The following is a 12,442-nucleotide window of genomic DNA, read 5'->3' as shown; positions in this document are numbered from 1 at the left end:
CGTGAATGGAGTGGAATGGAACAAAATCAGATAATAATTATTTATTTGCAGTCACATGTTAGATTTGTTAAGATTTTAAATTGAAAATTCTCATAGAGTATTATTTGTTACAATCTTAAACTAAAATATATCAAACATATTTTCTTATTTAAAAACTCCGTAGTGATCAAACTTGCAAAACTGTACGCATCCCAGCGCTAGATTTCACTAATAAAAATGTTAGTATCAAACTAAAGTTTAAATAAATATTTTTGCTTCCTTTTTATCATTGTTTATTAAATTTAATGAGCCTTTATTTTACTGTACGCATTGTTTTTAAAAACAATACCGACTGTAAAATACATTTAATTAGTATAATGAGAATATGTAGTAATTTAATTAAAGCTATAGTTAATGTCATTCCATTCCTTTCCTTTAAAATGTTACCATTTATGTTACAAAAATGGTTTCCTGCAGTTACTCATTCTAATTTATGTAATTCCATAACTGCTGCCATTCCAACATTGACGTTCCATTTTTTCTAGTTCCTTTCATTCAGAGCATTCATAAAATCTATTTCCAGTTACAGCCTTAGAGATCTTGATGTGGATAAACATATGACCTGATCTAAACACATAAACATATGACCTGATCTAAACACATTTCACTAAAACATTAGCCTTGACTTTCATTTTTTCTAGAAATTATATACATAAATATAAACCTTCAAATTATGAAAAAAAAAGATTATTAATTTTTTTATTAAATGTTTATTATCCCCAAAATAGTAGATGTATGTATAAAACAATATGTTCTCTTCATTACGATTGCTACATTTCCACTACATCTATTTATCGTCCTAAACCATAAGATCCATAACAATCTCATCATTAGTTTAGCAGGGATAGAGAAGTTTGTAACATATAATTCAAGTGCCAGAATGAGTTGTTCTAACATGACCATTTCAGCTGCATACGATTCACTAACATAAATGCAATGAGAACATAATTCATACTGAAATAACTCTGACTGTCTTAATTAAAAGTGTATATATATATATATCTCAGCAAGTTTGGGATCTAAAGAGGCGATGATCAATCATCCAATAGCTGAGTAAAGATTTTCTTAAAATAAATATTATAACAATGTGACCAACAATAACCCTAGCTTAGCATTCATTAGTAAGCGATGCAATTTATGTTCTGTTATGCACACTGCAACCAATAAGCTGAGTTTATATACAGAGTTTTACACTAAAACAGATTATTATAAGCTAAACCAACTCCATCCGGCTTGCGCTTGTTTTTCTATACTCTGCTTGTTTTTGCAGCATGCTGGTGCATCATCCAGCCCACAGTCATGTGTTTTTTTCTGACGCCAGACAACCTGATCAGAATACTGTAAAACTAACAGCGTAATCAAAGTAATTATAATAAATAATAATAAAATGGAAAGACGTAGCCTAGTTAAATGTCGCAGAATCTCAAGAAATAGTTAAAGAAAGAATCGATGCTCATTGTAATGGGCGGCAAAGAAACCCTCAGAAGTTGCCAAGAATCTACAGCAATGGTTCCTCTAAAACCTCCATGGTAAAGTTACCCAAGAGGGAGCCCCATTTTCTCACCGTTACAGATTACTAAAACTTTCATCACTGGGAATCTTGACATGATTTCAAAAACATATCAGACCTAATGTCTTAAATAAATAAAAACAAATTAACGCTTTTGAAATGTATCTAATGAGGCCTCAATTTTTAGCTCAAGTGTTGAATAACATAACTACGTTTGGTCGAAAACCTACCGATACTATCTAACAAGTCTTGTGGAGTGAACGAAAGAGACGATGCTTCTTCCTCTTTGAGTGTCTTCCCGGACCCTTCTTCGTCACATACGGAACAAAGGCGATCTGTATTCATAAAGACCAATCAAAACAAGATTAAAGACAACTAGAGCATATGTAGACAAATGGTTTGAAACATAGTACAGCAACAGAGGTAAACCTGAGAGTTGTTCCGGATTCCGACATCCTGAAGAACAGCGTCATCGTCAAGCAACTTCTCGTTATTCCACGAAAGACAGAAGTTTGACCACACATGCTTCCTGCACATTCCCAAACAAAACTCTTGTAATAACTAAAGGTTTCTCTTTTTCCGACAAGAATCAAAGAAACAAGCTTTTACCAAGAGATGTGGCGATGACCCATGTTTGCTTGCTCCATCTCATTAACTTTCTTCTTGATCAAAAGCTTCAGATCCTTCAAAGTAGCTGAATTCATAACCGCCACATCTGCCAATAAAGAACAAACGTAAATGTAAATCTACAATGCACACCACTTGTTCGACGAAATGCTCATATGAAAGTAAATATTTACCCAAAGAGGAGCCGTCGAGTTTGACGATGGAGAGACGCATAGCGCTTCCCTTTTCAAGACTGACGAGAGTGACGACATCTGAGAGTGTTGGATTCTTGGGAACGTCGGCTAGAATCGGATCGGCGAGTAGTTGAGAGAGCAACGATTTCAGCTTCTCTCGCTTCGTCTCAACGTCGTAATCTCCGGTTCCGACAATATCGCCGCTGTCCATTGTGGTGTCTTTTCTCTTTCTTTTAGGGTTTCTCTTATACAAGTCTGGAATCAAATTGTTTAGCCCATTATTGTTTAGCCATGATAAGCCCATTAGTAGATTTTCATGTAATGGGCCGAGTTAACTTCTCCATTTCCCCCGATATTCATCGATTTATTTATTTATATATATACATACACATTTAATATCAAAAACATTTTATTTTTACCTCATAAAAATCTTTTTTTTGAGCAAATACGTCATAAAAATCTAAGTTTCGAGTGAAAGGTGATTTATTAACAACTAACTATACTGATTGATGGGAAAAGTGTAAACCGGCAAACATGAATATTGTTTGAATGCAAATAGAACCGTCAACATAAGTTGTAAAATTGTTTTATGTTATAATTCCATCATTTATTTTTCAGAAAAAATAATTCCCATAATTTTATAAATATTTTTTTAGAACATTTATTTATTCGAATTGGAATTCTAGTATCTATAACCGAATCAAACTTAAAAAGAAAAAAAAACTAAACCAAATGTAACAAAAACATTTTACTAGTCTGATTTTCTTTTGTAAAACCGAACTGAAATAAATTATAAACCGGATTTTCGATCGCTAGATGAGACATCTTTTTTGCAACCTCACATGCATGTTTCCATAAATAGAAAACGGAGCAAGTCAAAAAGGTCGTGCTTAATTCTCTCATTATGTATTACACATAATCAATAGTTCTATTTTTAGGTACGCGGAATTTGTGGTTTTCAAACTCTTTCGCTACTCTATAAAACGAACTCTTGACTCATCAGAGCAAACCAGAAAAAAAAAACGAAAAAAAAGTATAAAGAGAAAATAAATGATAAATAAGAAAATAAAAAATATCAATAAATTTAAGAGAATTAAAAAAATGGTGGGTTTGCGTCGAGCAAAGACACTACTTTTTATAGTACTAGTGGTTATGGCCACAACAATAGCAAATGGGGCTAAAATGCTTACAGAAAACGATAAAGACGAACCATCCAAAGGAAGCGGTGAAACAATTGATGTTAAAGCATCAGGAGCCAAAGGAGACGGCAAAACCGATGACAGTAAGGTACGTACCATATCTTATATTGTTATACGTCTAATCTCTCTAGTTATATGGTTTTAAGTAAGAATATGGTGTGGAACGGATGTTATGTAGGCATTTGCGGATGCATGGAAAAAAGCATGTGAATCAAAATCACCAAGCAAGATTAAAGTGCGAAAGGGTAAGTATTTGGTAAAGACCTTAGAGTTCAAGGGTCCATGCAAAAGTGCCGTCACTTTCGAAATGGATGGCCATATAATGGCTCCTTCTAAGGCCACTCCTGGTAAACCTCACTGCGGATGGATTAATTTCGAAAAACTCGAGAATTTTAATTTGAATGGACATGGTGCCATTTTTGATGGCCAAGGCGCCCACGCTTGGAAGATCAATGACTGTGCTAAAACTGGCAAATGCAACACTCTCCCTATCGTAAGAACTTTCAATTCGACATAAAAGATGAAAACATATTTTTATGAGAAAATACCTTGTAGAAGAAAACATGTTTTTATTCCAAAATAGCACAAAACATGACAGGAAAAAACCAATACATAAATTAAAAGTTAAAGAAAACTATTTTATATTTAGATTTGATTTTAGTGATTAGAGTTTAATAGTTATAGGATGAAATTAGGATGATGGTCTAGGGTTTGAAACAATTCAGTCATTTTATCACTTAATTAATAGTATTTTCGGGATTTTTTTGCATGCTATTTTGTCATAATTTTTTGTGTTATCTTAAAGATTCATCTAATTTTTCAGAATATATAATTGACTAACTAGGTAAATATTTATTGGTAACAGAACATCCGGATCACAGGTCTCACAAACTCGAAAATTAAAGGCATAAAATCAACAAACAGCAAACTTTTCCACATGAACATTATCAACTGTAAGAACTTAACGCTTGAGGATATTGGTATTGATGCACCTCCAGAGAGTCTTAACACCGATGGTATCCATATTGGAAGGTCTGATGGCGTCAGATTAGTACGTGCAAAGATTAAAACCGGAGATGACTGCATTTCCATAGGAGATGGTACTGAAAATTTTCTTGTCGAGAACGTAGAATGTGGACCAGGACATGGTATTGCCATCGGAAGTCTTGGAAAGTATCCTAATGAGCAACCAGTGAGAGGAGTCACCATTAGGAGAAGCCTCATCAAGAACACTGATAACGGTGTCCGCATTAAGACATGGCCTGGATCTCCCCCTGGTATCGTCTCCAACATTCTTTTCCAGGATATCACAATGGACAATGTTAGCTTACCTATTCTCATCGACCAAGTGTATTGCCCTCATGGCCACTGCAAGAAAGGGGTATGTAACCAAATCAAAGTATTTACTATATTTGAAAATACATTCTCATAATCATGTGCTTTCAATTTAAAATCATTTAGGAGTGCAGGGACCATGTACTTTATATACTACTTTAGATTGATGATATTCACTTTTCGAAGTGAGGTATTATAACCAGAAATGTTATGAGAGGGAATGTTTCTATACGAAACTCAAATTTTGACACATCACACATATATATATATTTTGGTGTGGTTGATAATACTGAACAAGCTTTTAAATCATATATGCGCAGGGACCATCGAAAGTGAAGTTGTCGGACATCACCTACAGGGACATTAAGGGCACATCAGCGTCAAAGGTGGCTGTGAAACTACTTTGCAGCCCAGGAGTGCCTTGCACTAATGTTACTCTCTCTAACATAGACTTCGTATACACTGGTAAAAAGGGACCAGCTGTTTCGGCATGTTCTGACGTCAAGCCTAAACTCAAAGGAAAGATGGAACCACCTGCTTGCACTGAAAAAGCTAAACCGGATTCTTAAAGTTAAAGTCGCTTGTCCACCATGCACCCATCCAGTCTGGTTAAGACGCTTTGGTCAGGGTGCGATGAAAAAGTTTAGAAATATGTCTTGTTTTTTTTTAACCTTTAAATGATATATATGGATATCTAATAGAGATAATAGTCCCTTCAAGTTTGGAATTCATTAGCTGAAAGAGTGACACAATATTGGGTAGATAATTTTTGTGTAATTCGCAATAATAATATAATTGAAATTTAAAGATTATTATAAGTATTCTCTATATTTATTTATATTTCCCAAACATTCATAATCTATTATGAAATAACACAAATACATACATTATTTTCAATAATAATATCCATGAAGTAGAGATAAGTTTTTGTTATTATAATTGGTAAGAGAAATTGTATGCAAACAATAATACCTAATAATGATCTCAGATTCGTGTAACGGTATGTTTGTCTTTAAATCAAAACACCTGCAGACAGGGGCGGATCTAGAAAATAAATTAACATGGGGCACAATATATAAATATTATGGTATTTACAAAAAAAATATTAAATATAATTAAAATAAATAAATTATATAATAATTTTAAAATAAATAACATTAATCATTAATATTTACATCTTATTTAAGGAAATATTTTAATCAAATAAAAAGATAAACATTTCATAATAGTTGAAGTAATATTAAGATAAAAATATATATTACACATATAGTTTCATTATAAACACTTATTCAATATAGTTTTCATTTTAATCTAAGTATTATAATTAATAAATACGAATTAATACAAATAAATAACAAAATAAAGTGTAATATTTTTTACTTCAGAAAAACTATATACTAAAGAAAAGAAAATCACTCATAAAAAAATTTAGCAACACAATAAAAAGAATATATATTTATGAAAAGTGATTAAAATAAAACAAAACGTATAGAGAAAAAGATTATTTTGTTAACATCAGCTTTGTCTCTGGTTTCAGTCTTGAGATTTGTGTCAAACTAAAACACTACGTTATTTATCTTTATCCTAATCACACAAAAAAATACTAAAAAAGAGAAGCCTAGGTTCGAACTCGTAAAACGTGGGGCACTACTGTGAGTCTAATAACCAAAAGAGCTAATGACAACAATCTGTTACATAGGTGTACAAGAAATATATAATTGTAGTATGGGGCAAGTGCCACACCCCACTCTACCGTGGGTCCGCCCTGGCTTCAGAGACAGTATACATAATTTAGAGAGAGTATTTTCAAGGTTTTAATCCAATTAAACATAATGATGTTTTGATAGTCTTTAAAAAGTATTTTCACGTTTTCAAGATAAGATAATAACTTTGAATTTTTTTAATTCTTGTGTAGGCTCACGTTGACATAGTACCTCCAAAGATTTTACACATCGACAACATAAAAAAAGACACTGGTATATATATATATATATATATATAGATGTTTTTAATATTGTGTCCCCCATTAAAAACTTTTCAAAATCTGCCTCTGCTTCTCTCTGAGCTATATACATTATAGCCTTCATATGTTGGTTTACGATAAATCCGTCCAACCGTATGTTTTAAACATAATGTCTCTTCTTCACTCATGTCAATTTCATAAGTTGGCTAACAATTAACCTGAAAAATGTACGTATCGTAAAAATGCTATAAACGTGCACGAGTAGAACAAGTCTTTCGTCTAATAATAAACCGCTAGTTTCTCAAAATTAAATTAGCCTAGTAATTCCTTGATAATTGGCCAAACAATCTAAAAAACGAGACGTTGAGAGAAAAATGGGTTAAACATATCTCCATTAAGGGCACTATATAAAGCAGCAGAGGCATAGCTAAACTCTCATAAAACAAAACAAATAACAATAAAAAACAAATAAAAAATAAATAAATAATGGGTTCATATTTAGGAATTTATACAATTTTGGTTCTATGTTTGCTGGGATATTCAGCCAATGCTGAGGTGTTCACCGTTGGTGGTCCTCCAGGTTCTGATATTACTGCGGTTAGTATCTATACTATTTTCTAATTATTTCACCCAGAGAAATCTATAACTGTTTTTTTACTTTTTTTTTGGCTAACGTAGTCGTTGGGGTTTTGTTGAAGGCTCTTCTTAAAGCGTTCACATCAGCATGCCAAGCCCCTGCACCGAGCCAGGTTCTGATCCCAAAAGGTGACTTCAAGCTTGGTGAGATCGCTATGACTGGTCCATGCAAATCTCCAGTGGAGTTCACCCTTCAAGGCAATGTCAAAGCTGACGGTGGCTCAACGCAGGGAAAGGATAGGTGGGTCGTCTTCGAAAAGATCAATGGGTTTAAGCTGAACGGAGGTGGAACATTTGACGGTGAAGGCAATGCAGCGTGGAAGGCCAATAACTGCCACAAGACTTTTGAGTGCAAAAAACTTCCCATCGTAAGTGTTTTTGTTTTAATAAGATATAGACACTTATTTTCAAAAATAATATATATATATATATATGCTTTAAGTGGTTTTAAATAAGAAGATATATTATTCATTGATGATCAATTTAATATATATGGTGCTATTATTTTTTTGCAGAGTGTAAGGTTTGATTTTGTGGATAACGCTGAGATAAAAGACGTAACCTCGTTAGATGCCAAAAACTTCCACTTCAACGTTATCAGTGGCAAGAACATGACCTTTGATAACATCAAGATCATCGCTCCAGCTGAAAGCCCCAACACTGACGGTATCCATTTGGGAAGATGTGAGGGAGTCAAGATCCTCAACACTAAGATCTCCACAGGAGATGACTGCATCTCCGTGGGAGATGGGATGAAGAATCTCCTCATTGAAAAAGTTGTGTGCGGTCCTGGACACGGAATCAGTGTCGGAAGCCTTGGAAGATACGGATGGGAGCAAGATGTCAACGACATTAAGGTTATAAACTGCACCCTCGAGGGAACCGACAACGGGCTGAGGATCAAGACATGGCCATCTGCGGCTTGCACCACCACTGCTGCCGGTATTCATTTTGAGAATATCATCCTTAACAAAGTTAGCAACCCAATCCTCATCGACCAGGAGTACTGCCCTTGGAACCAATGCAACAAGAGCGTAAGTATTTTTTATTAGATTCTATGTCTTGCCACTATCACCGGATTCTATATATGAAAATGGATAAATTGATTCAGCACACAAATTATTCTGATGTTTTCTAGATCTTTAGCATTTACCATTTTGGTAGAGGTTACATATAGAGTTCTATATATGATTCTGATTCCCAAAGTTTTTATATTATTTGCAGAAACCATCAACAATTAAGCTGGTGGACATTACCTTCAGGAATATTAGAGGAACATCAGGGAACAAGGACGCAGTGAAACTATTGTGCAGCAAGGGACATCCATGTGAGAACGTTGAGATTGGAGACATTAACATTGAGTACACAGGACCTGATGGTCCACCCACTTTTGAGTGCACAAACGTCACACCTAAGCTTGTGGGAACTCAAAACCCAAAGGCTTGTGTTGGACCTGTGGTCAAGGCACCTGGCCAAGCGTAAAATGTTGAAGCTGATCAACACATCTAGGGCTTTCACATCCAATTTTGTTTTTCCTTCTTTCTAACCCTTTTTTCTTTGAAAAGTCTCACATAAGGGAGACTTTATGAAAACTGTAAATGAAAAAATGTTTCTATTCGATGCCAACACATATGTGTGTGTGCATAATGATGTAATAAAACTAAAAGATTTATATATCTTTTCTGCATGTGATTGGTCTTTTTAAGAAATTTAAAATGCTAAAAATTACTTAAACCTTAAAATTAACTAGCAATTAATGGGTTGATCTATGTGACCAGGGGCTGGGAAGAGATGGGGTCAGCTGACCCCACTACTTTTCTAAAAGTATTTGTTTTTATTTTTAAAAAATGTAAAATATTTGTTTTTACTTAAGAAAAATTATATTGATCCCACCAAAAATGAAAATTTATCTCCATTAATTTTTTTTTGATCCCAGTACAAAATGTTTACTTTATTTTCTCGTTGTTCATTGATGAATACGTGAAAAGTTACCTAGTGATTTTAAAAAGTATGAGAAAGAATAGAGAAGAATTCTGATTTAAGATTTTTTTTTAAATAACTTGCTTAGAACTCTTAATAACACTTATTAAAATATGATACAATTATTAAAAATGTAATTATACAAATAATTATGATATTTTTCTTTGAGAAACTTTAACAGTTTCTTAACAAAATAGCTGCTCCAGTGGTCTCATCTCACTTTTATTGTGAGATATTCTTCAGACGTCTTATCCAGATACTTGTTAATTGTTATTCTAGTTATTATCGTAGTATTAGATTTGAATTAGACAGCCGAATTAATTTTGAGTCCTGCTGATTTCGGATTTGACAAAACTTGAAATTGGAACGGTAACGTTTTCTGTTGAAGTTCGAGCTCTAATAGCTAATAGTATTCATGTCAAATTAAATTTAAGAACTTAACAATTTACCCAAAAATAAATAAATTAAGAACTCCATTGTTGTTTCTCCAACGCTATGTAGGATAAACGACACCAGGGTATACAATACATATATATATATATATATATATATGTAACTCTATATATTTGAATGGGAAAAGAGACAGTATTAAAATTAGGGAAATTTGGCTGTATAACCTTCAAACAAATTATAATTCATTCTATGTCTAAATACCCTAATACACCAATACACCATGCATCTTTTATATAATAATACTACTATGCCCTCTTACACAACCGGTAAAACCTGTAAACTAAAAAAAACTAAATTAATAATACTTACCTTACACACATACAACGTGGCCTTTGGAGAATCACATACCTTGTAGAACGTGGGTTGTTTCTTCTCCATTTTTGATCCACTGTGTAACCACCAAAACCATTTCTGGAGTAGCTTTGCCTATGAGATGCCCATCTGCAATGACTCGCTTCGCTACTGACAAAAAGCTTTGCGCATCTGAAATCTATGGAGTCGCCGACAACGTAAACGGCACCGCCGCAAGGTTCGTCAACTCTTCCTTCAATCACCTTAATCTTTTCGGTTTACGAGGCGGTTACATGTACTATTCTCACGGATGTTGCCAGTTACACATATCTTTCTCGCTGTGAATATCCTTGAATTGATCGGAGAAGATGAACAGTTTTTGTAACATTGTGTTCTATTCTATTTTATGCGTATAGAATAGAAATGTAAAACAATATGTATTATGAATGTTTTATTCATGTTATGTAATGTAAAATAGTCTGTTACTATATGTATTTATCATGTATCGTTCCAGTTGATGATTAATAAAGAAGGTGTTATTTTCTTCACCAAGTACTATACTATGTATTTTTTTTCCATTCTATTTGGGTTTAGAGTTTATATTTGGGTTTAGGATTTATTGATTAAGATTTAGGGTTTAGTATTTGGAAGGTGGGGTTGAGGTTTGATGGTGACCCTATCATGTATCGTTCCATTTGACGATTAATAAAGAGTGTTCTATTTTGTTCACCAATATGTACTATACTATGTATTTTGTTTCATTCTATTTGGGTTTAGGGTTTATACTTGGGTTTAGGGTTTATACTTAGGTTTAGGGTTTATACTTGGGTTTAGGGTTTAGTGATTTAAATTTAGGGTTTAGTATTTGGAAGGTAGGGGTTGAGGTTTGGGTTTAGTGATAGCCATAGTATTTAGGAGTTGGGATAGTGTTTAGTATTTAAAGATTACGGATGTGGTTTTAGTATTTCTATAATACTTAGTGATTAGGGTGATTAGTGACTAGAATTTAGGGTTTAGTATTTAGAAGGTGAGGGGGGTATGGTTGGGGTCAGCGTTAACTTCTTTCATGCAATCATAGACATTTTATAGTTTCACTAATATGTACTATGTTATTTATTTTGTTCCATTCTATTTGGGTTTTGTGTTTATATTTGAATTTTGGTTTATAGGTTCTTGCCTAGGGTTTAGATTTACTAAGTAAATGTTTGGGTATAGTAAACCATATTATATACATTCTATTTGGGTTTATACTTCCTTGATCAGGGTTTAGCTTAATCTATTTATTTAGGTTTAGCGTTTAGGGTATATTTGGATAGGGTTTAGTGACTGGAATTTAGGGTTTAGTATTTAGAAGGTGAGGGGTATGGTTGGGTCAACACTAACTTCTTTCATGCAATCATAGACATTTTATAGTTTCACCAATATGTACTATGTTATTTATTTTGTTCCATTCTATTTGGGTTTTGTGTTTATATTTGGGTTTAGGGTTTATATTTGAGTTAGGGTTTAGTGATTAGAGTTTAGGATTTAGTATTTGGAAATTTATGTTTTTTTTGGGTTTAGGGTTTATACACTTTTTATTTTTTTTAAAAAATTATGTTTCTATCCGCTCATTCTACTTCATATAGTAAATAAATATGTTATAAGTAAATTTGTGACATGAGTTCTTTTACGTGATGTGTTTGTAAATAATAGTGATTCATTATTGACCAGCAATAAGAAAATTTTGGGTGGATTAAATTGGTACGTGGCTGCATGTGTTTCTATCAAATAAAGTAGTATTTAATTTAATCTTTACCCTACGTTATTTTGACCAAGTCATATCTAGCAATACAATATTACCGGATGATTAATGGAAGAAGGGGCAGAACCGGATAACAATTGGCATAAATGATAGATATTACATTACGTCAAAATCAATGCTACTCACTTAATTTTGATGCCAAAGTTGGTTATTCAGCAAATTGACCCTTAAAATTATCAGCTACGTATTGACATTGCTTTTTCAAGGATAACCACAATATTTTCGTTTCAAAATCCAAAATATTACAAGTTTGTCTTTAGAAAGGTTCGTAGTAAGAGCAAAATCCCAATTAATGTGGATTTAACACAATTGAAGTATATGTATATGTATATATAAATATTCATATTTTATCATAATTTTAAAATATTTCATAATTTACTACGGGGTTTTCAAAATCATGAATATTTTGAGAAAGGATGTTCATGAATTTTG

The 12,442-nt window shown here is 33.0% G+C and overlaps 3 protein-coding genes and 1 non-coding gene across 7 annotated transcripts; 2 read left to right on the top strand and 2 right to left on the bottom strand.

The window, feature by feature from the left end:
- Positions 1–1,099: 1,099 nt before the first annotated feature.
- Positions 1,100–2,622, bottom strand: LOC103859246 (U11/U12 small nuclear ribonucleoprotein 25 kDa protein). 4 transcript variants are annotated; one of them, XM_009136755.3, is made up of 5 exons: positions 2,350–2,622; positions 2,159–2,264; positions 1,979–2,078; positions 1,780–1,884; positions 1,100–1,385 (listed from the first exon to the last, which is right to left on the bottom strand). In XM_009136755.3, the coding sequence occupies exons 1-4, from the start codon at positions 2,558–2,560 to the stop codon at positions 1,789–1,791; spliced, it is 513 nt and encodes a 170-aa protein (XP_009135003.2). In that variant the 5' UTR covers positions 2,561–2,622; the 3' UTR covers positions 1,100–1,385; positions 1,780–1,788. The 4 variants fall into 4 exon arrangements, with proteins under 4 accessions (XP_009135003.2, XP_009135001.2, XP_009135004.2 ...); XM_009136753.3 differs by having other exon boundaries at positions 1,100–1,377; positions 2,350–2,617; XM_009136756.3 differs by having other exon boundaries at positions 1,100–1,350; positions 2,350–2,617.
- Positions 1,515–1,636, bottom strand: LOC117133253. The gene has a single exon (XR_004457076.1). It is a non-coding gene; the product is annotated as a small nucleolar RNA snoR130 (small nucleolar RNA).
- A 250-nt stretch (positions 2,623–2,872) lies between the features above and the next one.
- On the top strand, positions 2,873–6,486 carry LOC103859245 (exopolygalacturonase clone GBGA483). The gene is made up of 4 exons (XM_009136750.3): positions 2,873–3,636; positions 3,727–4,041; positions 4,414–4,929; positions 5,204–6,486. Exons 1-4 carry the CDS (start codon positions 3,400–3,402, stop codon positions 5,450–5,452), a joined length of 1,317 nt encoding a protein of 438 aa, XP_009134998.2. The 5' UTR covers positions 2,873–3,399; the 3' UTR covers positions 5,453–6,486.
- A 798-nt stretch (positions 6,487–7,284) lies between these two features.
- LOC103859244 (polygalacturonase) lies at positions 7,285–9,174 on the top strand. Its single transcript, XM_009136749.3, has 4 exons — positions 7,285–7,443; positions 7,545–7,850; positions 7,998–8,516; positions 8,707–9,174. Exons 1-4 carry the CDS (start codon positions 7,333–7,335, stop codon positions 8,962–8,964), a joined length of 1,194 nt encoding a protein of 397 aa, XP_009134997.2. The 5' UTR covers positions 7,285–7,332; the 3' UTR covers positions 8,965–9,174.
- The last annotated feature ends 3,268 nt before the right edge of the window (positions 9,175–12,442 follow it).

The sequence above is a fragment of the Brassica rapa genome, chromosome A03 (genome assembly GCF_000309985.2).
Source record: "Brassica rapa cultivar Chiifu-401-42 chromosome A03, CAAS_Brap_v3.01, whole genome shotgun sequence".
Classification (NCBI taxonomy): domain Eukaryota; kingdom Viridiplantae; phylum Streptophyta; class Magnoliopsida; order Brassicales; family Brassicaceae; genus Brassica; species Brassica rapa.
Note: the sequence above shows the minus strand (reverse complement) of the source record. Positions and strands in the feature narration are given on the sequence as shown.